Source organism: Carcharodon carcharias, chromosome 13 (assembly GCF_017639515.1).
Source record: "Carcharodon carcharias isolate sCarCar2 chromosome 13, sCarCar2.pri, whole genome shotgun sequence".
NCBI lineage: Eukaryota > Metazoa > Chordata > Chondrichthyes > Lamniformes > Lamnidae > Carcharodon > Carcharodon carcharias.
The window spans coordinates 131,060,295-131,084,260 of record NC_054479.1 but is presented as its reverse complement, the minus strand read 5'-3'; the positions used below and the strand labels follow the sequence as shown (position 1 = coordinate 131,084,260).

Here is a 23,966-nt window from a genome sequence, read left to right as displayed (position 1 = left end):
ATTAATTAATAGGATGTGGGCTTCACTGGCTGGGCCAGCTTTTATTGCCCAGCCCTAGTTGTCCTTGAGGAGGTGGTGGTGAGCTGCCTTCTTGAACTGCTGCAGTCCATGTGGTGTAGGTACACCCGCAGTGCTTTAATGTCTCCTCTGAAAGATGTCACCTCTGACAGTGCAGTACACCCTCAATACAGCACTGAAGTGTCAGTCTTGGTTTTTGTCCTCAAACCTTGAAGTGGGACTTGAAACTTTGTGGCTCATAGGCAAGAGTGCTACGAACTGAACCACAGCTCACACATAGCAATGGCTTAATGACCAATGTGGTGTGATACCCTTCTAGGCTCCCCCAACTGCCAACCTCACCGACTGGAAATAAGCATGTGCAGACATAGATTAAGAATAAGCCCAAGTGTAGTTCTGATGCCTTCACTCATAAGAAACAGGAAGAGTAGGTCATACATTCATTCAAGCCTGGTCTGCCATTCGATAAGCTCATAGTTGACCTTCTACATCAAGTCCACTTTCCCACCCTATCCTCCATCTCTTTGATCCCATTATGTCACAGTCTAATAGCCTGACAGTAGTCACATATGAAGAATAGTTCCCTTGGCTGAGGTACCAGAGGGTTGCCAACACCATATGCCAATGAGAAGGGAACTTGCATTTATATAGTGCCTTATGGTGCTCTCAGGATCTCTGAAAACACTTTACAGCCAGTGCTTTGAAGTATGGTCATTGTTGTTACTTGGGCAAAGACAGCCACCATTTGTGCACAGTAAGCTCCCACAAACAGGAAGTGAATGAATGATCAGATAACTTCTTGATGGGTGCATTTGTGAAAAATATCGGCTCTCTAACGGGAGAACTCCACTGTTCTTCTTTAAATAAAAATCTATTTAAATCCAATTGAAAGGGCAGATGGGCAAACATGGCTTCTCCTGAATGGTTCAAGAAGACAGCGCAGCATGTCTTCAGTAAAATATTGACATGTCACCTGAAAGGATGTTCCCAAACTTACAGTGAGACCTGGACCCAGAGTTCTGGCTCGGAGACAGAATGTTACTGAGCTGGGGGTCAGGATACGAGGGGGGAAAGGAAGAACATGGGAGGAAATTTAAAGTTATCTGAATCTGTATGAGCTGAAGCGTACACAGTTCATGTACCAGTTGCGACAGCGGACTTCACAATTCCATTGTGTTGATCACTTGGGGAATAGTTGGTTCATTCCAGTGTTTATCATCCCCTCTCTCTACTAATGTGACTTGTCAAATGCTAATGTGAAATGTAAGTGCAGAACACACACACACACACACACACACACACACACACACACACACACACACACACACACACACACACACACAAACACCCTCCACCCCTCCCCACACACACAAACACCCCCACGCCTCCCCAAACACACGCATACCCACCCACCCACCCCCGCACACACACAAACACCCCTCACTCCTCCCCACACACACACACAAACATACCCACCCCTCTCCCCACACACACAAACAACCCCCACCCCTCCCCACACACATACACATTCCCAGCCCCCTCCCCACACACATGACCACCCCCCTCCACACACAAACACACACATACCCACACACACACACACATACCCACCCACCCACCCCACAAACACACACACACACTCTACCCCTCCCCACACACACACACACACATACCCAAACCCCCCACACACACACCCACCCACCCACCCCCACACACACACACATACCCACCCCCCCCACACACACACACACGCACACACACACACACACCACCTTCCCCACACATATAGATACACACCCACCCCACAAACACACACACACACACCCCACCCCTCCCCACACACACACATATCCAACGCCTCCCCCCACACACACACACACACACCCAACCCCTCCCCCCCAACACACATACACACACATACCCACCCCGCCCCCACCCCACACACACACACACACCACCCCTCCCCACCCACACACACAAACCCAACCCCCTCTACACACACAGACACCCACCCACCCTTGCCCCCCCCCCCACCACCACCACCAGTGATATCACAGATGAAAGTATACAGCTCCTCTACTGAACCTTCTTTTAATTATATTTTACACTCCTGTTATTCAATGAACTGACTAATCAACTGCAATAATCAATAGACCGGATGGTACAATTTTAAATCATAAGCTTTTAAGAACTAACCATTCCTAAACTGGTCTCCATATCTCATTTTCAATTAAGGCAATCCAACACAACTGGTCGTGGTGCCTCACAGATCACCCTACTATCCACAATATCCACCCACCCCCCTCCCCCACACACAGCCCATCCTAACTGGTGAAAACCAGGTAGCCCAGTCCGACCTTTCCTCAAAGCTCTTTGCTTCTGATGCAGTGTTTGAACAACAATGATGCAAGCTTCCTGCGGCATATTGAATTAAAAGGTTAAGCTGCACAGTTGGATTGCACAGGAATCTCTCGACTGTATGGATCTTACTTTTCTCTTTCCAGAAAAAGAACAGACTTAAGACTAAAACTAAGGTTCACTAAAGCACATAATCCCAGCCGATAAGGGCAGCAACAATACATAGGAGTTGGACTGGAGAAATCTTATTAATTTCGCCGTGCTGCTGTCCCTCACTGATCTGCTGCCTAACCTTACTGTTCTTAGCATTTGCTGGAGCAAGATCCAATATTGTAACATGTGCCCTGAGATGGGAGTCTGCTTGGTGATGTTATAAAATCAAGCATCTGCCTTTCAACTGCTTCAATCATCAAGTGATTGGAGAGATTTCACACGAGAGGCACTATTGCAGAATCAGTCTCAGCAAAGAAGGCCATTTGGCTCACCGTTCATGTGCCAGCTCTTTGAAGCTGTCCAAGGAGCCCCAGTTACCTACTCTTTCCCCAAAATCCTGTAAATTGTGTTTATTTTTTCAAGAATGCTCCTCATGCCCTTTCGAAAGTTACTTCTTTTTACTCATTCATGGGATGTGGGCATCGCAGGCTGGGCCAGTACTTATTGCCCATCCCTAATTGCCCTTGAGATGGTGGTGCTGAGCTGCTTCCTTGAACCGCTGCAGCCCACGTGGTGTAGGGTACACCCACAGTGGTGTTAGGGAGCTCCAGGATTTTGACCCAGCGACAGTGAAGGAATATTTCCAAGTCAGAATGGTGTGTGGCTTGGAGGGGAACTTCCAGGTGGTGGTGTTCTGTCACAACTGAATGTCCTCCCACCATCCTTTCAGGTGGTGAAGCAGGGCCTAAGGCCCATCAATTCAGAAAGAACCTAGAAGCTCCCCACACTCTCCATTACAGCATCCAACAATTTATTCATTGATTCCACAATTTCCATTCCCCTATCCTACCAAAACGACTGCTCCATGCACTGATGGTGACTCTACTCCTGGCCTAGCAACTGAGAGGCCACGAGTTCAAATCTCATCATGGTAAGTTCAAGAAAGTCAATTCAATAGATCCGATAAGTTCTTTCCTGATAGGAACCCACAAATTAATATTGAAGTTGCTAGGTTGTCTTTGAAAATCTAACCAATTCACTAACACCCTTAAGGGAAAGGATTTTGTCTGGCCTTCACGAGATTCTAGTTCACATTATATGGTTGATTCTAAATGCCTTGTGAAGTGAACCATTCAGTGCTAAAATGAGTGTAACAAAATACAACGAGGCAGAACACCATCATCTTAAGAGGGCAACCAGGAAATGAGTATACATGTGACTGCATGGATGATGCTTAAACAAAAAACTTCCTGACATCAATCCTGACATAAAGCCAAATGGCTTTTGTCACCTTTATTGATCTTCTGGCTGATTTGGTTTTAAAATGGAAGTCCAAGGGTGGTTTTTCATTTTGACAGACTGGGCGGTGAACTAACCAAGCAGATGGCCCACCCATTATCGAACTGGTCTAGCTTATCATTCAATTCAGTTCAACGGAATGAAGCATGGGGAGGGATGGGGGTTCTTCACTAAGTGCAGAAATCAGCTATGCCTGTACATTGCCCAGGCCACAAAGACAGGACTCTCCTTCTGATCTCATCTAATCCACGGGCTTTTGTGATGTGCAAGCAATCTAGCCTCCCCAATGGCACAACGAGAGGGGCATATGAGATCTCGCTAGTGTGATGCACAGATGTGGAGACGCAATCAAGACCCGGTAGGCAGTCGTTTAAAAGCCAGAACAGGGCTCAGCCAACCCAAGCTCCACTACATGCGAGTACACATGTCCACAGTAAACAACTGCCTACATCAGCCGCTCTTTTACCAGCTCTTTATTTACTTCTGCTAAATTAAGCAACATTTCAATTGCAAAGAAAGGGTGGGATCCTTATTTAGACCAAAGTGGTCACCACCTGGCTATTCCACATTCCAGAATGCAGTTTATTAGTTTGTCGCTTGTCAAGGAAACTCGCTCTGTTTGCTGGGGAAGAATGAAGGCACAGAGAGAGTGTTGTTCATAGTTTACTGACCATCATTTTTCAGTGAGGCTTTGACAGAGTATCTTCCTTTGGGGTCAGCACCAGGAGGATGGCAGGGCCCAGCACAAAGCCGGGTCTTCATGTTCAGCTGCTCACAACAGTACAACAGGGCTTTTTTTCTCTTTGTCCCTCTGACCTGTAAGGCAAGCTCCAACACAGTGGTGTCTCTGAGTATACCAGAAGCTAACCAATCTCACAATTGTGAAATACCTGCACCTTCTCAGCATAGTTCCCAAGGAGATCAAGCTGGCCTTCATTTACTGTGCTGCCAAGTGCGACTTGCACATAGAAACAACTTTACTGTGCTGTCAAAAGATTACTTCCTCACTAGCAAGAAAAATCCCGCCTATAAACCTGTCCCAAACACAACAATTCTGTTTAATGAGAACATAAAATTGGATTGCTCCACAATGGCTCAGTCAATAGACCAGATGGTATGGCACTGAGCCATATACTTATATGTACAGATAGCAGGAAAGGCCCAGGCACAGCTTTAACCTCTGGACTGTACTAACATAACGAGTCTCAGGCAGGGTATGGCAAAATTAGGATGCGGTATGTGGAAGTAAACTAAAAATAACAAGGATTCATGTGGGATACCAATTTATTCCTCTCACCTTTCAAACATTGCTCCTTTCACAGGTTCTTTCTCTTCTATTTAGTATTTAGTGTTTACTACTTAAGAGTTCCTATTTAGTGTCCAATTTCTCATCCAATTCTACATTTTACCTTAACTTCCTCTGACTTTTAATTGAATTAACAGTCTTTCATGTGTGACTTGTAAAAGCCTTCTGAACATCCTGATAATCTATACTAGAGTAGCAACATCTATTTATTTGTAACATTGTTCAAAGAAACTGAGAAAAGGCCAGATGGTTCCTTCAAAATTCCCATTTCTTATTAAGTTGTTGCCACATCCATCAGTCTATCCCTTGATATAGCATCCATTATTTTATTTCCCGTTGAGCTAAGCCAGTTGGGCCTGTGGTTGCCGATTCAGATACATCACCCATTTTAAACCACTTTAGTTCTATGGCCCCAGTAACCAAGGATTCATTCGCAATCACAGCCAGTGCACTGCAAGATTTCCCACTGGCCTCACCACAATACACACCAACTTGAGCAAAGAGATTTGTTGGTCCCTAGTCTTTCTGGCTTGTCAAATACTTTACTTCGCCGACCTCTAGGATGCTTGGTGCAACTAGTGTCTTCCTCAGTGGTGAATATATATAGAAAATATACATTTACTATTTTAGCTATTTTATATTCTTCAGTTTCTCTGCTACTGTACTGAGCTCTACTGCAAGAATGTTTTAATGTTCTTCATAAGTTACTTTGCAACCTCATCACCCAGATTCTTCCTGTCTCTTTAATATCTTCCAACCGGCTTTGACATTCTTTGGAAAGTAATTGACTTGAATCCCCATGGTAACATAGAACCTTAAAGTGAAAGGTCGTAAATACAAGCATGTTTAAACTGACCGTCAATGATCCTGTGCCCGTCGCATCTCAGCGGTTACATAGATTTACAAAGCTGTTAAGTTCCTTTCAGCCTTTTTACAGCAAACAGAGACCCCTCTTAACCTTCCCCAAGCCTCGAAATAAAAGGCGATCTTAAATTTTCCTCTTGGAATTACATACTTAAGGGCAGAAGAAAATTGGTTTATCATTGAATTGGGACTCACATATCTGATCCACGAAAGGGCACTAGGGACTAATTCTCAGGTATTCCCTCGCTACATCAGTGGTCAGTCAGAACTCACTACTCGCAAGGGCTAATTTTTCCAATTTTCTCTGTTTTTTTTTCTGAAGGCACTGACTCTCCAGGGATATGTCTCTGAACTAGAATCTCTAACACTGTTATCCCAACCACCACTTATGTAACCAGAGTCTTGAACAATAGAACCTCAATAATGACCATTAGTGGACTGTGAGATCCTCATTCTGATCCAAGAACATGCACTTTTCAGCAGGGGTTACCAGCTAAGGAGCAAAACACCCGGCTGTTTATTCTCACCTCCCTCCCCACAGCCCACAGCTTGAAGATCTTAAAAACTATTCCAGCCATCCCACTTAGTTGGTTTGACATTACGTCAATTTCTCAGCAAAAAGTTGATATTCTGCGATGAGTGTCTCAGCTCCTGACTCCCCAAAGCCTGTCCACCATCTACAAGGCACAAATCAGGGGAGTGTTGGAATACTCCCCATTTGCCTGGACGAATACAGCTCCAACAACACTCAAGAAGCTTGACAACATCCAGGACAAAGAAGCCCACTTGAACAGCACTGTATTCAACATCTTAAACATTCAACCTTTCCACTACGAACACACAGTGGCAGCAGGGTGCATCATATCTAAGAAGATAAACTGCAACAACTCGCCAAGCCTTCTTCAACTAAACTTCAACATCCTGACGGTTACCAACTGCCAGGAACTTAACTAAATGAGCCATGTAAATACTGTGGCTACAAGAGCAGGTCAGAGGCTGGGAATTTTGTGGAGAGTAACTCACTTCCTGTCTCTCCAAAGCCTGTCCACCATCTGCAAGGCACAAGTCAGGAGTGTGATGGAATACCCGCTACCTGCCTGGATGAGTGCAGCTCCCACAACACTCAAGAAGCTTGAAACCATGCAGGACAAAACAGCTACTTGATTGGCGCCCCATCCACCACCTTAAACATTCACTCCCTCCACCAACAAAGTACAGTGGCAGCAGTGTGTACCATCTACAAGAAGCACTGCTGGAACTCACCAAGGCTCCTTCAACAGCACCTTCCAAACCCACAACCTCTACCACCTGGAAGGACAAGGGCAGCAGATTCATGAAACCCCACCACCTGCAAGTTCCCCTCCAAGCCATTCACCAACCTGACATGGAACTAGATCACAATTACTGCACTGTCCCTGGGTCAAGATCCTGGAAATCTGTGGGTGCTCTTTCCTGATATCTGCTAACAGTGAAGAAGGTTCTATGTTGCCTCTCATCTCTGGGAATTAAGAGATTAATCTCCAGGACAACACTGTGAGTGAAATGAGGAGTAAAACCATGGGGGCATTAAAAATATGGGGTGTATCTTTTTCCATTTTCTTTGAAGTTTTTGTTTCCTCATTATAAAGAATATTGAAGGTGGAGGAAAAAGGGTTTCTCGATTGGGCTGGGCCATTGCAGCCAGGAAGTCACATGATGAAACCTCCAGGAAACATAATCCTGAGTTGGCAACCCTACCAGCATGCATATAGAAAATTGCAGCTCCCTGCCCCACCCGCACCCCCCACCAGCATAATCTGCAACCTCTGTATATTTTATGTGCAAACCCTGATGTTTCCACAGTGCCTTTCCCATTAAACGATGTCTCTACACTTTGCGCAGCTAATTGTTCTCAAAGCACACGGATTGCTGTGACGTAGACATGTGCGCTGGCCATTTTGCAACAGGATCGCCCCACAAAGAGCACCGGGATGTATGGTTAGTCTGTCTGCTGTTTGGTAATGTCGGCCGAAGGAAGAGTGTTGGCCAGGTCACGGTGTGAGAGTGTGAATTTTCTGCGCCTCTGATGCCATGGGACCTGTGCATGTCTCATCTCAATTAAGCAACCAGTCTGATTCAGGCTAGCGAGGCAAGTCTACAAGATTGAATTTGTAAGCCAGCAGTCAGCTATGGAATGCTTGCTGTGCTTACAGTTGTTTTCAACCATAACAAAATGCGATTGTCTTTTCCTTAATGACCCACACAGGATTGATTATGCTGGGAGACATTATGACAATGCCACAACAAAAGCAACGCACCCTTTACCTTTTGGTGCATTCCTTAAGGTAATGAGCTCCTGGATGGACGACATTCAGTCCAGTTTGTGAAGACACAGTAAAAGCAAAAATCATAAAATGCCATGGCATTTTATTCAGGGGTTTGATTGATCGGGGCTGTCCTGCTCAGATGCAAGAAAAGTCAAACCACATGAGGCATGTGGTCTTGTGAGCTGACTGAGGAAAGCCTGCATTTATCCGTTCAGCCAGAACTCAGGATTTTAGCAAAAATGCTCCTTTTTTTTTACATAAGCCTACTTTCCCTTCTAATGCTAGGCTTTACAGGATGAGGCAAGAAAGGGCATGTGTTTGCATGTTCAGTCAGTAATACCTGAAATAAGATGTGATGTGAGATCTTTGTCCCCATTTTTTTTTCCACGGATGGAAAATAAAGTAATACAGAATTATGTTAAAATCAGATTACATTGTAAACACTTAATATTGTTCTTTTGGATCTCTAACATGCTATCTGGTGCTCTAGGTCATTAATAGTTACTGGATTTTGTTTAATTATTTAATCACAGGATATGGGCATCGCTGGCTAGGCCAGCATTTATTGCCCATCCCTAATTGCCCTAGAGAAGGTAGTGGTGAGTCGCTTTCTTGAACTGCCACAGTCTACATGGTGTAGGTATGACCACAGTGCTGTTAGGGAGGGAGTTCCAGGGTTTTGATACAGAGACAGTGAAGGAAGGGTGATATAATTCCAAGTCAGGATAGTGGGTGAATTGGAGGACACATTGCAGTTCATGGTGTTTCCATGTGCCTGCTACCCCCTTCTTTCTAGTTGGTAGAGGTCGCAGGTCATGGGCTAGCTGCTAAAGAAGCTTTAGCCGATTGCTGTAATATTTCTTCTTATCATTACGCTGCTTGTTTCTCCCTCCTCCCTATTGCAATGATTTTGATGTTATTTTCCCCCTTTAATAAAATGCACTTGTGTGGTTCCCTCTCTCCATTTTAATGGATTTGGGATTAACTAGAACCCATGTCTACCTCCCCTCAACAGATTTACCTTCAGTTACATCAGGTATAATTATGTATGAATTGAAGGATTGGGTCACTGTGGTGCTGCTGATCCATTGAGATCTTATGAGATTCATTAAGTGTTTGCACTTTCCCAGAATCCTGACATACACTGAGCGTAAAGCTCCACTGACTCATTCTGTTTTATGTCTTGATAGTTACAACTGCCACAGGCTGACAAAACCACTCCGACATTACACACTGTGTTATCAAAGCTAAGCACTGTACCAAAGGTGAACTGGTTAAAAGTACTGTTAAAAGTGACCCAGAAATCCAGGCCTATTCAGACAGGACTAGTGACTGCCCTCATCACCAGCCCTGAAAGGAGCCAGCTAGTAATTCCTTTCAGCATGACAAGAGCGCAAGATGTCAGTGGTGATCTGTCAGAGAAAAGGCCACACTACACTTGATGACTCAGCACTGTTCAAAGCATGACAGCTCCAACTGCATCTAGCTGCTCTACCCCTGGGTTAAGGACACTGCAATCTGGAGACCCTGAATGGAAAGGCTAACCTTCCAAACGCAGAGATTCCACATCGGAACTGCCTGGGTATGGCAAGCAAAAGATATGCAGTTACAAGATCATTGTTTCTCACAGCAAAAGAACAGAAATAAGACTTGCGCTGCAGATCTTGCTGTGCCCCTAGCCAAGCTGTTCCAGTACAGCTACAACACTGGCATCTGCCCAGCCTTGTGGAAAATTACCCAGATATGTCCTGCACACAAAAAGCAGGACAAATCCAACCCGGCCAATTACTGGCCCATCAGCCTACTCTCAATCATCAATAAAATGATGGAAGGGGTCATCAACAATGCTATTAAGCAGCACTTGCTTAGCAGTAACCTGCTCACTGACATGCAGTTTGGGTTCTGCCAGGGTCACTCAACTCCTGACCTCATCACAGCCTTGGTTCAAACATGGACAAAACACCTGAACTCCAGCGGCAAGGTGAGAATGACTGCCCTTGACATCAAGGCAGCATTTGACCAAGAGTGGCATCAAGGAGCCCTAGTAAAACTGGAGTCAATGGAAATCAGGGGGAAAACTCTTCTACTGCTTGGAGTCAAACCTAGCACAAAGGAAGATGGTTGTGGGTGTTGGAGGTCAAACATCTCAGTTCTAGAACATCACTGCAAGAGTTCCTCAGGGTAGTGTTCTAGGCCCAACCATCTTCAGCTGCTTCATCAATGACCTTCCTTCCATTATAAGGTCAGAAGTGGGGATGCTTACTGATGATTGCATGATGTTCAGCACCATTAGTGACTCCTCAGGTATTGTCCATGTCCGAATGCAACAAGATCTGGACAATATCCAGGCTTGGGCTGAAAGGTGCCAGGCAAGGTGCCAGGCAATGACCATCTCCAACAAGAGAGAATCTAACCATAACCACTTGACATTCAATGGAATTACCAATGCTGAAACCCCCACTATCAACATCCTGGAGGTTACCGTTGACCAGAAACTGAACTGGACTAGTCATATAAATACTGTGGCTACAAGAGCAGACCAAAGGCTGGGAATTTTGCGGAGAGTAACTCACCTCCTGACTCCCCAAAGCCTGTCCACCATCTATAAGGTGCAAGTCAGGAGTGTGATCGAATATAGATGAATACATTTCCAACAACGCTCAAGAAGCTTGACACCATCAAGGACAAAGCAGCCTGCTTGATTGGCACCCCATCCACGAACATTCACTCCCTCCACAACCGATGCACAGTGGCAGCAGTTCTCCCATCTACAAGATGCACTGCAGGTACTCACCAAGGCTCCTTAGACAGCAGCTTCCAAACCCACTACCATCTGAATGGATAAGGGTAGTAAATTCATGGGAACACCACCATCTGGAAGTTCCCCTCCAACTTACTCACCATCCTGATTTGGAGAAATATCACCATTCCTTCACTGTCACAGGGTCGAACTCCCTCCCTAACAGCACTGTGGGTGTACCTACACCACATGGACTGCAGCGCTTCAAGAAGGCAGCTCACCACCACCTTCTCAAGGGAATTTAGGGACAGGCAATAAATGTTGACCTAGCCAGCAATGCCCACATCCCATGAATGAATAAAAAAAATAATTTGGCATTGCAACAAGGCATTTTGAGAGTACATACCAGTTTCCATGCTGTCTTGACTCACTGTTGAGTTCCAACTTAAAAACTATGCCCCCCATATTCAATCCTATATTCAAATGTGCTCAGCTATCACCAGCATCCCTACTGTTCACCATTGCTTCATTCTTCAGTTCCTCAATTGACCTGAAAATCCTTTTCCTTTATACCTCCAATCTGTGATCTCTCACCCTTCCATTTACCCATCTCACACCCTCCCCAGCACCGCCATGTTACCAGGCCATTCACAAATTCAGTGCCTCATGTGACACCAAATTGAGCTTTAAATGTCTATTGGAAGTGGGCCCAAAGTGCTTGCTGGAATTCAAATCTTGGTAATTTCCAATTCCATCTCTATAACTGACACAACTGTGCCATGTAACCGGCCTGTAAACATTGCAAGGGCCTTACCTGCTTTTCTGACATGACATAGAGGTATTGATGATCCATGGACAATGACATGTCTCGCAGAATGGCACCACTCTCCACGACCTGAATGGTCTCATACTGCAGGGCACCATGGGAAGGCCCATCTACACGGATCTGTGAACGAGAGAGAGAGAGAGATCACTTACTGAACATCTTTCAGTTTTTAAAAACTTCTATATTATTCATCACTAACATTTCCTGAAGCTTGTACTTATTAGTCATTTATGTGATCACAAGTAGAACATCTCCAGGGCTTAGCAGCACATTTTATTTCCCCGGTATCTCCCAATTTTTTCCCTTCCTCAATGGAAAAGAAAGCCACCTTGATGGCATATAGTTCCAACTTGTTAAAGACAATTCCACCCACAATCTATCCCACACTCAACTGTACTCACCTATCACCGCCATACATCCAGGATGTTGGGCACTTTCTGGCTCCCTCACCTAACTGGTTGGAACTCAAGTGTAAATTTTGACGCTAAGCATTGGGCAAGTTTTCCTACTGTGCACTTTCAGTAAAAATCACTGGTTAATGACAAATGGTGATGATGCTGAGGCCAAATTGATCCCCAGTTGAGATCATTAAACTCAACATGAACTAGGGATCCAACCCAGAATCTTCTTGACCCATAACACATGCAGAGGCAGCACTAAACCACTAATCCTTCTGTAAAAAAATTAGTTAAGTAATTCATAGTCTCCTTATTGAAAAGCACCTGTAATATGGAAAACCTTTAACCAGCTGCGAGTGCTGCAAGGTATTCAGAATTGTCAACCTGCCCCAAACATGGGGAAGGATGGGGTGTCTCAATAAGAGTTACTGATCACAGTAAATTCACTAAGAAGAGCATTGAGTAGAAGCCAAACGCAGCCTACAAACTGAGGGAAGATCAGACATTGAGGCACCAATGTTTAGTCTGGCATGCCTCCTACCGGACATGAAGGAATATCAGATCATCATACAACAGTGGAGAATACCATTTGAGAACATACAAACTCTAAATAGTATTTTCACATGAAATTCATAACTTTCTTGCAATGAAATTGGGATCATTCCATTCATAAAATATTCCATGACATTATGTTGTCAGATTACAGGCCATTTCCTAGACCAGTGATCAATCCTATATTACAACTCATCTCCTGCATTAAACAGAAGTCTAACATTACAGTACATTTCCTATAGCAAATGGAGACCCACTATTACAGTCCAGTTTTTATGATTCATAGCCAATACAACATCTCACACTCCAAGGCAGGTTCAAAATCACACAACATCTCCTACTTCCATTATAGGGCCATGAACTACACCTGTTGCTTCTCTAGCATGAAAGGGCCATAACTACATTGTTGGTCAATCTAACGTCACAGGATATTAATATATTCATAGTCAGTCCACCACCACAGCTGATTTCCTCTATCCATGGTTAGTCCAATATTCATTCTATTAATACTTGCTCTTTGTCATTGATAACAATAGTGACTCCATTTGTAAATATCAGTAAATGGCTGGTGGCCATGGAACTGTACGCACCAGGTAATAGGACCTTCTGAGGTGGTTGCCTTGGTGAGGAAAAGGAGTGAAAGAAATTATGCAAAATATTCCATGATGGTGGACCAACATTGGGATTAGAGAGTAAGGGCATGTTCCAATTTCATACTTCGTACGGATTGGTTCAGTTGGCAACAGCCTTACCTCTGAGTCAGTAGTTTGAGGTTTCAGGTACCACTGCACAGGCTTGAACATAAAATTTAGGCTGTTGGAGATGCCATCTTTTCACTGAGACATCAAATGAAGGCCCAGCCAGTCCCCACAGGTGAACATGAAAGATTCTGCGACACTATTTCAAAGGAGAGCAGGGAGGTTTTCCTGGTGTCTTGGCCAATGTTTATCCCTCAACCAGTATCACTAGCAACAAACAGACTATCTAGTCATTATCACATTGTTGCTTATGCAATCCCGCTGTGTGCATATTGGCTGTCGTGCTCCCTACATTACAACAATGACTACACTTCAAAAGGCACGTGATTGGTTGTAAAACATTTGGAACGTCATAAGGTCGCGAACAGCACTGCAGAAATACACGTTCTTTCTTTTCTTTCGTTCCAGCTCAGAACTTCGACTCATGGCAGATCTCATCAGAAAGTCAGACATGCGCCGTACAAGATTCTCTAACCGGTGGCAGCATGATGTCGGGGAACGGAACCCCCTAATGTTCAAAAAGCCTTTCTCCAGGTTTAAAGAACCACAAGCAATATAACAACCTACGAGCTTTCACTCGCCCTAGGTAATGTTCCTATTCCTTCTGTACAGAATGCAAGCTATTTATTTGAGTTATGTAAACTACAATGATCACATTTTCAGGGTTTACAGGGAGATAGCTCATGCTAATGATGGCTGTTATGTACCAACAGGGGTAGGTTTGTGTACTTAAGATGAAAATGAAACGTTTCACAATCCAACATGTTTAACTGAACGCCAGGTAATTAGTGAGGCAGGAAATTACTGTATTCACTGTCTCTCTTCCCCAGGTCTGTGACTGTTTCCTACTGAGAGGTGAGAATTAAAGGAATCAGTTACCAATAGCACTTGGCACGTTTTTCATCTGCCTGCGGACACCCCACTGTGACCACAATCTTCCTAATGCCACTTGCTCCAGATTGTGGAGCCAGGAGTTACTGTTGATTGACAGATCACAGCAGTTGGTAAGAACTCTTGCGTGTGAAATATCTATTTCTCTCAGAAATAGAGTTTTAATTTATTTTCTGGAGTGTCCTGGGCAGCCTTGGCCCCTCAACCAACACCACCAAAAGTAAATCAGCAATTATTTGTTTTTTTCATTGCTGGTGGTGGGATCTTGCTATGCGCACATTGGCCGCTGTGTTTGCCTCCAGACAACCAACCACAGTGCTGCATGAATAATTCATTGGTTGTTGAAGTGCTTTGGGACATCCAGAGGAGGTTTAAAAAATGCTATAAATGCAAGATCTGTCTCTACTTTCCTTGTTAAACTGTGCTGAAGTCTTTTTGGTATTGTATTCCCATTGTCTGGAGGCAACTAAATATTCACAAAAATACCACTGAAAGACAATGAATTCTTCTCAAAGCCCCACACATAATGCCATTCCCATTGTATAGAGTACCAACTGAACAAAACCCTTTCCTTTTCATCCCTATTATTCTAGAATCTAAATAGTTCAAATACTCTTGCTATTCACACTCATTATAAAGAATCTTAATGAGCCAAACTCTCTCCTATTCCCATTAGTTGGAATCCCAATGGATTAATCCTCTTCCCATTCACATCTTTTGCTCAAAGTCCCACTGGAGCAAAATCTTCCTTCTCACTCTCTGTGCAAAGTCCCAATGGACCAAGTAGGTGCTGTAGTGCTAATGAATTGTTTCCTCAGTGTTTTGGTGGCTTAGGAAACATCCTAGGTGTTAACCAAGAATGGTGATTAGACATAGCTCATTGGGTAGTACCTTCACTGCCTAGTCAGAAGTTGATGGTCCACTCCAGAAGCCTCAACTGTGTAAGACCAACACTCCAGTGCAGCACTGAAGGAGCGCTGCACTGTTGGAGGTGCCATCCTTTGAAAGAAACTTTCAACCCCCTTCCCCATTAATGGAGAGATCCTGGAAAATATGAATCATTTACCATGTCTTGGGAGTCTACACTCAATGAGGATAGATTATAGATGGTAAAATTCATCGTTGCCTCCAATGTGCCGGCTCAGCCTTCAGTCAACTGAGGAAAAGAGTATTTGAGGATCGGGATCTCACAACCGAGACTAAGATCATGATTTATTAGGCAGCAGTGATCCTCGCACTTCTTATCTGGTTCAGAGGCTTGGGCAACCTAAGTAGGTATATCAAAACATAGGAGAAGTACCACCAGCGATGGCTTCGCAAGATCCTCCAAATCCAGGAGCAAGAAAGGCAGTCCAACAACAGCATCCACTCCCAAGTCATTGAGGCGCTAATTACTCAAAACCTGCTCCGCTGGGCAGGGCATATCATTTGCATATCTGACCCCAGACTCCCAAAACAAATCTATGCGGAAGGTGGTCATGGCAGGAGACTCCCAGGAGGACAGAGGAAACACTTTAGGCACGTGTCCAAAGTATCCCTGATGAAGTCAAACATCCCCACTGACTCACGCGAGTCCTTGGCCTGTGACCAACCAAAATGGAAAAGGTCTATTTAGGAAGGCATCAAACACATTGAGAGACTTCTTTGGGAACATGCAGAGGCAAACTCGAGACATTGGAGGGAGCGCACAAACCTCCAAACAACCCTTCTACCCAACCCTTCAAACACCACCTGCCCTAAATGTGGCAGAGTCTGCAAATTGCGCATTGGACTAATCAGCCATCGCAGAACCCATTGAACCGGGGTGGAACCAAGTCATCTTCAATCCTGAGGGACTGCCTAGGAGGAGAAAAAACCAACATCCTGCCAGCCCTCTCAGATGGATGCAAAAGATCCCATGGTTGTATGTGGGAAAGAGCGGGGGAGTTCTGTGGCCAATATTTATTCTTCACTAACATTATGAAAACAGGTTCATCACCAGAACCATTCATCTGCAATAAGATTCCCTTTCTCACTTCTAAATAACTCTGCTCTTTATCTTTTCATCTGTTCAATAATCGTTCAATAGGGTAGCCATTCCCCTCTCATTCTAACCAAACAGATTCAGCTTTCCATCAGTTATCATTCTCACATTCTAGCGATGAAATGTATGACGAATCCCACAATTTTTGTTTCCAACCCAATTCTTCCTGAATATTTTCTAAGCAAGTGTGTGTAGCTTCCTGTCCTCCATAGTTGAATTTGGGGGAGATGGTGGCGCAGTGGTAATGTCATGGGAGTTGTTATCAAGAGGCTCAGCCTAATGCTCTGGGAGCATGGGTTCAAATCCCACCACAACAGCTGGTGGAATTTAAATTCAATCAATAAATCTGGAATTGAAAGCTAGTCTCAGTCATGATGGCCATGAAATTATCATCAATTGTTATAAAAACCCATACCAATGCCTTTTAAGGAAGGAAATCTGCTCTCCTTACCCAGTCTGGCCTACATGTGACTCCAAACTCTGAGCAATGTGGTTGACTCTTAAGTACCCTCAAGGGCAATTAGGGATGGGCAACACATGCTAGCTTTGCCAGCAATGCCCACATCACATGAAAGAATAAAGATGTCTAAGCCACTTCTCCATCAATGCTATTGCATTACCCAATCCCTCACAGTCAATAGTGCCTCAGGCTCTACTGCCTGAATATTATTCAGAATACTCTGTACATCAGATTGGCTTAGCCCCCAGCAGCACAAAGGAATGCCAAAGTATGAACAATAAAAAGAAGCACAGAATGTAGGAAAGAGTGCCAGGGAAGTGAGTGCACTGCAAGGTAGATGACAGCAAACAAATACAAAAGGTTCAGAGAGGTCAAAACTGAACAAGAGAAGACAGAAGAAAGGAGATCACGTAGGAACACAAGAAGATACAAGGGAGAGCTGTAGAGCTTGGAGAAATGATGTTACTCTTCCCTGTTTGACCTATTCATCGACGTTCCGCAGCAGAGTTACCTCAGGCTAGGAAGGAGGGGACGGTGACATGGGGAAAGATATGGTAGAGATGAGCAGTGGAAACACACAAAAGCCCAAAGTGCCTCTAACACCCCTTGGGCGCCCAAAGACCTTTCTCAAAACAAACACAAGTCTCATCTTTCTTGCAAGGTGAACAAAATAAGTTGTACTTGCTAACCAGAACCCAAACATTAAATGTCAGCTGTAAAAGCCGAGATGGATACAGAATCACAGGGACCATTACTGCCACACACAAATAACCATCTTACAGCAGGAATCTTGAGGTTTGTCATCGGCACAGACTTTTACCAGCCGTGAGCATGGGGGTGGGTGGTGGGGAGCACAGATTCTAAACCTGTGCTTTCACCTAGCAGGGCTTAGATCAGCAGCAAAGCATCTTATTTCTGCCCTATACAATTTAGAGGATAGGTCAGGAGGAGAATCTTTTTACTGCTTTTTTTTATTATCTACTTTCCTCTTTTTCTTGCTGAACAGAAAGAACTTGGGTATATAGGCTGCTTTTCATGGCCCAGTGGGTTCTACAGTGATCAGGTGCTTTTGAAGTGACGAACAGGGGATGCAGCCAATCTGGGCACAGCACTGAGATAAAAGTGTGGGTTAAGGATAAATATGGTCCAGGACACCGAGGACAACTGCCTTAGTCTTCTTCATAATAGCACCATGGAATCTGTTACCTTCACCAGAAATGGCAGGTTTAACTTTTCACCTGAAAAACAGCACCTACAACAGTGCATCGCTCCCTCAGTACTGCACTGGAGTGTCAGCCTGAATTTGTGCTCAGGTCTCTGGAGTGGGACTTGAACCCAATCGCCTGACTCAGGAGGTGAGAGTACAGTCCACTGAGCCACAGCCGACGCCATGGATGGGTTGACTTTTTGCTAGGGTAAAGTTTCAGTTGCTCAGCACTCACACCTCACCCCCATAGATTATTGATAAAGTGGGAAACCCCATCACAGCCGAGCCCAATCCTATCCAAAGTTCGCACGTGCAGCATGTGTCACTGATTAGTGAACCGAACCAGGGACTCCATCTAATTTTCCTTTGTGTAACTCAGGAGCACCGATGCTAATCTTACAGTTCACCCTGCTCCCAGGTCTGAGATCAGCAAACTCAGCACAGACCTGGAATGAGACTCAAGGCCTTCTGGGTCACTTTGTCTCAGCTGCTCAACATCTTAACCAACAGAAACATTTGGGGACAATCTCATCATACTATCCTGAAAATCATTTGCCGATATGTCAGTCAATTTGCACAGAGTAAATAGCAATGATCAGGTGATCTGTATTTTTCAAGGTGTTGATTCAGGATAAATATTGTCCATAGTCATCAGGTTTCCTGTTACAACGTGAATGAGAGCTGCTAGAAAGTGTTAAGGATTATACCTTCCTGATCCTCTCTGTGAGATTACCTTCAGATAATTGCTGCTGCCAATTATTTTCTCTAATTTCTTTCCTTCAGTAACCTTTATTTGAGCTACCCAGGCCACATGCCATATACAAAGCCAGAGAAGAGGTGGGATAAGTCTTTCAAGGCTCCACATGCTCTGAATCTTGTCCCAAATCCCTCCCCTCTCCTCCTGTCAGGACACATCAGTAACAGCAGTGTTGTGATTACAAACTCACTTGTCAGGGGAAACCCATTTCATCACACGCTGAGTTCTACCCAGCCATCACATCATTCAGGCTAAGATCTACGATTAACGGGTGCCAGCCTTGTCCATGAATCGGAAGGTCACGGATTTAAGTCCCAGAGACTTTAGCAAGCAAATCTAACTAACACTCCAGTGCAATACCAAGGGGAGTGCTGTCTTTTGGATGAGACGATAAATCAAGGCTCTGTCTGACCCCTCAGTTGGAAATAAAAAATCCAGTGGGCCAATTTTGAAGAACAAGGGTATTATAGCCATCTTTATCCCTTAAGCAACATCACTAAAAGAGATTATCTAGTCATTATCACATTGCTGTTTCTGGGAGCTTGCTGTGTACAAATTTTCTGCCACGTTTCTTAGATTATAACAGTGACAAAACTTCAAAAGTACCTCATTAGCTGTAAAGCACTTTGGAAAGTCCTGGGGTCATGAATGGTGCTATATAAATGCAGTTTTCTTTTTTAAAATATTTTTATAGGCCGGTCCATTAGTCCTGCTGCACACTCATGGTAGCTAATGCATCATAACTAGACATTTCTTCCCTCTCCCCAGCCACCATCCCAACCCACCCACCCCCACACCGCCCCCATGCACTCTCCTGGGAGATGCAAAAATTCAAACACGTACTTGAAAATCATCAAAATTCAGATTTCAGAAACTCAGCAGTGGCTTCCAGAGAGTTAATAGTTTGTATTTAAATAATTCACCCCAAATGTACAACCCTATGCAAAAAAAAAAAAGCAACGCTTCCTCTTACAACTGAAGAAGTATGTTTACATCCTTTATTGATCCATGGGACAAAGCCATGAGTGAATTAGACAACGTTACAACTTAGAGCGCAGTATTCAGTAGCTGAGTCAGTAATGAAAGCTACAGACGGGCTCATACAAGCAGCTCTCACTCGAAGAATCCAAAGCAAGTAATAATACAATGTGCAGCTGTTCTACACGCCTTAGAAATGTCATCGAGTTGCTTTTAAAAGGGACAGCCTCTGGGAAGCCAGCCTAATGGCCCATTTACTGTCCCATTGTACAGTGATATTGAGTACCAGCAACTCCATATTCCGTATTTCATTAGGTCAGTGGTCTTCACAGCACCGCGCACAACAAAGGGGGCGCGCTCCCTCGGATTTCTCCTGCCCCTGTGCATTACTGGGATCTGTCCAGAAATAACAGTAACGCAGCTGTTGGAAGCTCCAAAGAAAAGCCATGACTGCAGCTTGAGAGGCAGGGAAGTTTAGGGATGGAATTCCAGAGCTTGGGACCGAGGCAGCTTCCCTTCGTGATCTCTGGGTTCCTCAGTACTCGTCTTCTGTGCTTCCCCGGTTTTCATCACCCCACCACTGGCAGCTGTCTCCCTACCCCTTTATCCTCCTTTAAGATACTCCTTAAAACCTACCCCTTTGACCAAGCTATTGGCCACTTGCCCAATATCGCTTCATGTGGTTGAGTCTCAGATCTGGTTTTATCATGTTCCTGTGAAGCATCTCAGCAGCGTTCTCTGACGTTAAAGGCGCTGTGCAGCTATCCTTCGTTTAGCGCACCTAACGTGTTCCTGAAAGACGACGTGCTAAATGAAAATGTGCTAAACGAAAATCATTTTCCCCTAAGAAAACTTGTCATAAGGGCGTGCAATGTTCCTGACCTGTAATTATTAGATTAAAAACCTATTTTTACGTATTAATTAAACACAGAAACACATGAATAAGTTACGAAATGTTATGAAAATTGTTTTTTTGACTCACCTATAAAATGGGAAGACTCTTGCTGACTGAAACTGGAATTTAAAGCGTGGTGGAGATTGAAGATTAGTCAAGTGAGTCTGTAAGAGATTCCTCGCCATCTGGCTCACTAACTAACCGAGAAGCAAGTTCAATATTGGGGTGTTTCTTTACCCATGCGCAGTAATGTAAAATTCCTTCTTATAAAATGCAGTTTGACAAAATTTATATGAATAACGTACTGATGTGAGAAGGTATTTTATAAACATTTTTACTTTTCGTAATGGCATACTGTAATATACATACAGCACACTATATCGTTCAATACTGGGCTGTACAGTATTGTATAGCTCCATATTAAACATTAATGTCCTGTAGCGCACAGTGTGCAGTTTGGTAGAGAATTTATATGAAAAAATGCACATTATACCAAGAAACGGGTTTGAAAATATTGATCATTCATAACTTACCAACCACGCCAAATCAAAAATTGAGGTCACAGCTATTTTTTTATATTCGTTCATGGGATGTAGGTGTCGCTGACTAGGTTGGCATTTATTGCCCATCCCTAATGGCCCTTGTTTAGAGGGAATTTAAGAATTAGCCACACTGCCGTGGGTCTGGAGTCACATGTAGGCCAGACCAGGTAAGGATGGCAGATTTCTTTCCCTGAAGGACATTAATGAATGGGTTTTTATGACAATTGGCAATGTTTTCATGGTCAATAAAGAATCTTATTGAGTTCAAATTTCATCATCTGCCATGGTGGGATTCAAACTCAGGTTACCAGAACATTACCCTGGTCCTCTGGACTACTCGTCCAGTAACAATGCCACTATGCTACCCACTTGCCCCCAAGGGAATGTCAGGAGTGGGATTTGAGCCCACGCCCCTAGAAAGGGACCAGAATTCACCAAGCCACTGCAAGGAGAGGAATCACACTGGGGTTTGGGTGATGTGGGGGGGTGGCGGGGGGTGGGGGGGGTGGTGTTCCTGGTTTTTGTATGATGAGGTGCTTCCTGACATCACCCCTGAATGGCCCAGCCCCCTTAATGACCCCTTGTTCCAGACTTTCCCACCAGCGGAAACAGTTTCTCCCCAATTGCCCTATCAAATCTTTTAACTCGTTTTGAACACCTCAATTTGATCATCTATTAATCCTCCATACTCGAGGGAATGCCAACCTGATCCCATTGACAAGTGATGTAGAGTGCACACCTCCCTCCCCATCAGCGTTGGTTATTCCTGTTAATCAGATGAGGTGTTGCTGAGAATTTCGATCACTGCACATCATTCTTATTTACCTGTCACTGTGCAACCAGATTCAATTAAACGCAGGAGATGAACTTCAAACATCTTATCAACACAAATCAGTAAATCCTGCCCAAAAGACACCTCCTTTTCCCAGAGTGCTTAGGCGTTAGATGAGGAAACGCTGCTGTCTTGTGAGAATCGTCTCTCTTTAAACTGGGTTTTACTTTTTAAAATATGGAAGGACGTGGCAGAATTTGAACATTTGGAGGCTGCTGAGAACTTTTTTTTTTCGAAAAAGGTCATAAGTTCACCTTGGAGCTGTCAACAAGCAGGCCTCTTCCAAGAAATCACGCTGCATGGTACCTGAGAGGGGGTTGTTTGTTTGTCTTGAACTGCAAAGTGTTTTAATTAATGAAAAGCTGAAAGGTAATCATATGGCAGAGGCAAACCTTAAGTTTGAACCTGTGGTTTTGTTTTCAGTCTTGTTGCAGAAAGGTTGAGGACAGAAGGTTACCCTGATGAGCTCTCTCTCTCTCCCTCTGCTTTGTGAAACCATGTGTGGTTCTCAACCTGTAACCATATAATCCTCATCTGATGATTGTTTCTGAGATTAGTTAACCTTTCTGGAGAGTGAGTTTGTATCAATGTCCAGTGAGGGCAGGATTAGGACCTTCTGTGATGCCTTTCCTGGTTGAGTCCCCATGTTGATTACCAACCAGTTCTCATGTGAGGTCAGTTGGGGTTAAGTGTCAATTCTGTTGAAGTGATCTCCTGGCTCGGAGTCAGCAGGCAGTGCGATTATTTCCAAAAACCTTGCTTCTAGGTTGCTCAAATGTAAAAGATCCCATGGCCACTATTTTGAAGATGAGCAGGATTGTTATCCCCGGTGGGCTGGTTAATATTTATCCCTCAAGTGACACAGGAACACAAGAAATTGTAATAAATGAGAAGTTTCCAGCTGCTTTGTCAGAGTTGTGCTTTGCTGATCAGTAACTTTGTGGCTGGAATGTCAAGCAACATAAGGGCAAAGAACAATGCAACACAGGAGGAGGTCATTTGGCTCATCAAACCTATGCCAGCTCTTTGAAAGCGTTATCTAATTAATCCCACCCCCCTCCTCTGCTCTTTCCTTTTCAAGTCTTTATCCAACTCCTTTTTGAAAGGAATAGGAATAGGCACCACTAAAAACAGATTATCTGGTGATTATCACATTGCGGTTTGTGGGATCTTGCTGTGCATAAATTGGCTGCCACATTTCCTACATCATGGTTGATCTGCAACCTAACTCCATGTACCTGCCTTTACCCATCCCTTCTAACCAGTGTTGGATTGTCCACCAATTGACCGAGGGGACTGAACCACAACCTATCCATGTCTTTTCAATGCCAGATTCTGCTGAGCTACTTGGATGGCATGTCACATGGGCATCCAATGCACATTATTAATATATTTTCCCCGGAGCCCATTTGCCAAAAGAACCAGAGAGGAGATGAGGGGAATTTTTCTTTTTATGCAGCAAGTTGTGATTTGGAATTCACTGCCTGAAAGGGTACTGGGAGCAGATTCAGTGGTAACTTTCAAAAGGGAGTTGGATAAAGACTTGAAAAGGAAAGAACAGAGGAGGGGGTGGAAAAAATTAGACAGCGCTTTCAAAGAGCTGGCATGGGTCTGATGAGTCAAATGACCTCCTCCTGTGTTGCATTGTTCTTTGCCCTTATGTTGCTTGACATTCCAGCCACAAAGTTACTGATCAGTAAAGCACAACTCTGACAAAGCAGCTGGAAACTTCTCACTTATAAATGCAAGAGGGGATGGTTTCATCTGAAAACTCCAAGCCCTTCCGACCCTAAGCCTCTCCAT

General features: G+C 44.2%; 1 protein-coding gene across 3 annotated transcripts in view; it reads right to left on the bottom strand.

The window, feature by feature from the left end:
* The window catches only part of plxna4 (plexin A4), a 701,383-nt gene that overhangs the window by 392,899 nt on the left and 284,518 nt on the right, over window positions 1–23,966 (bottom strand). For all 3 annotated transcript variants that reach the window (XM_041202720.1, XM_041202719.1, XM_041202718.1), the window contains exon 4: window positions 11,859–11,990. In XM_041202720.1, coding sequence (XP_041058654.1) covers window positions 11,859–11,990 — 132 coding nt within the window. The remainder of the gene's footprint in view (window positions 1–11,858; window positions 11,991–23,966) is intronic.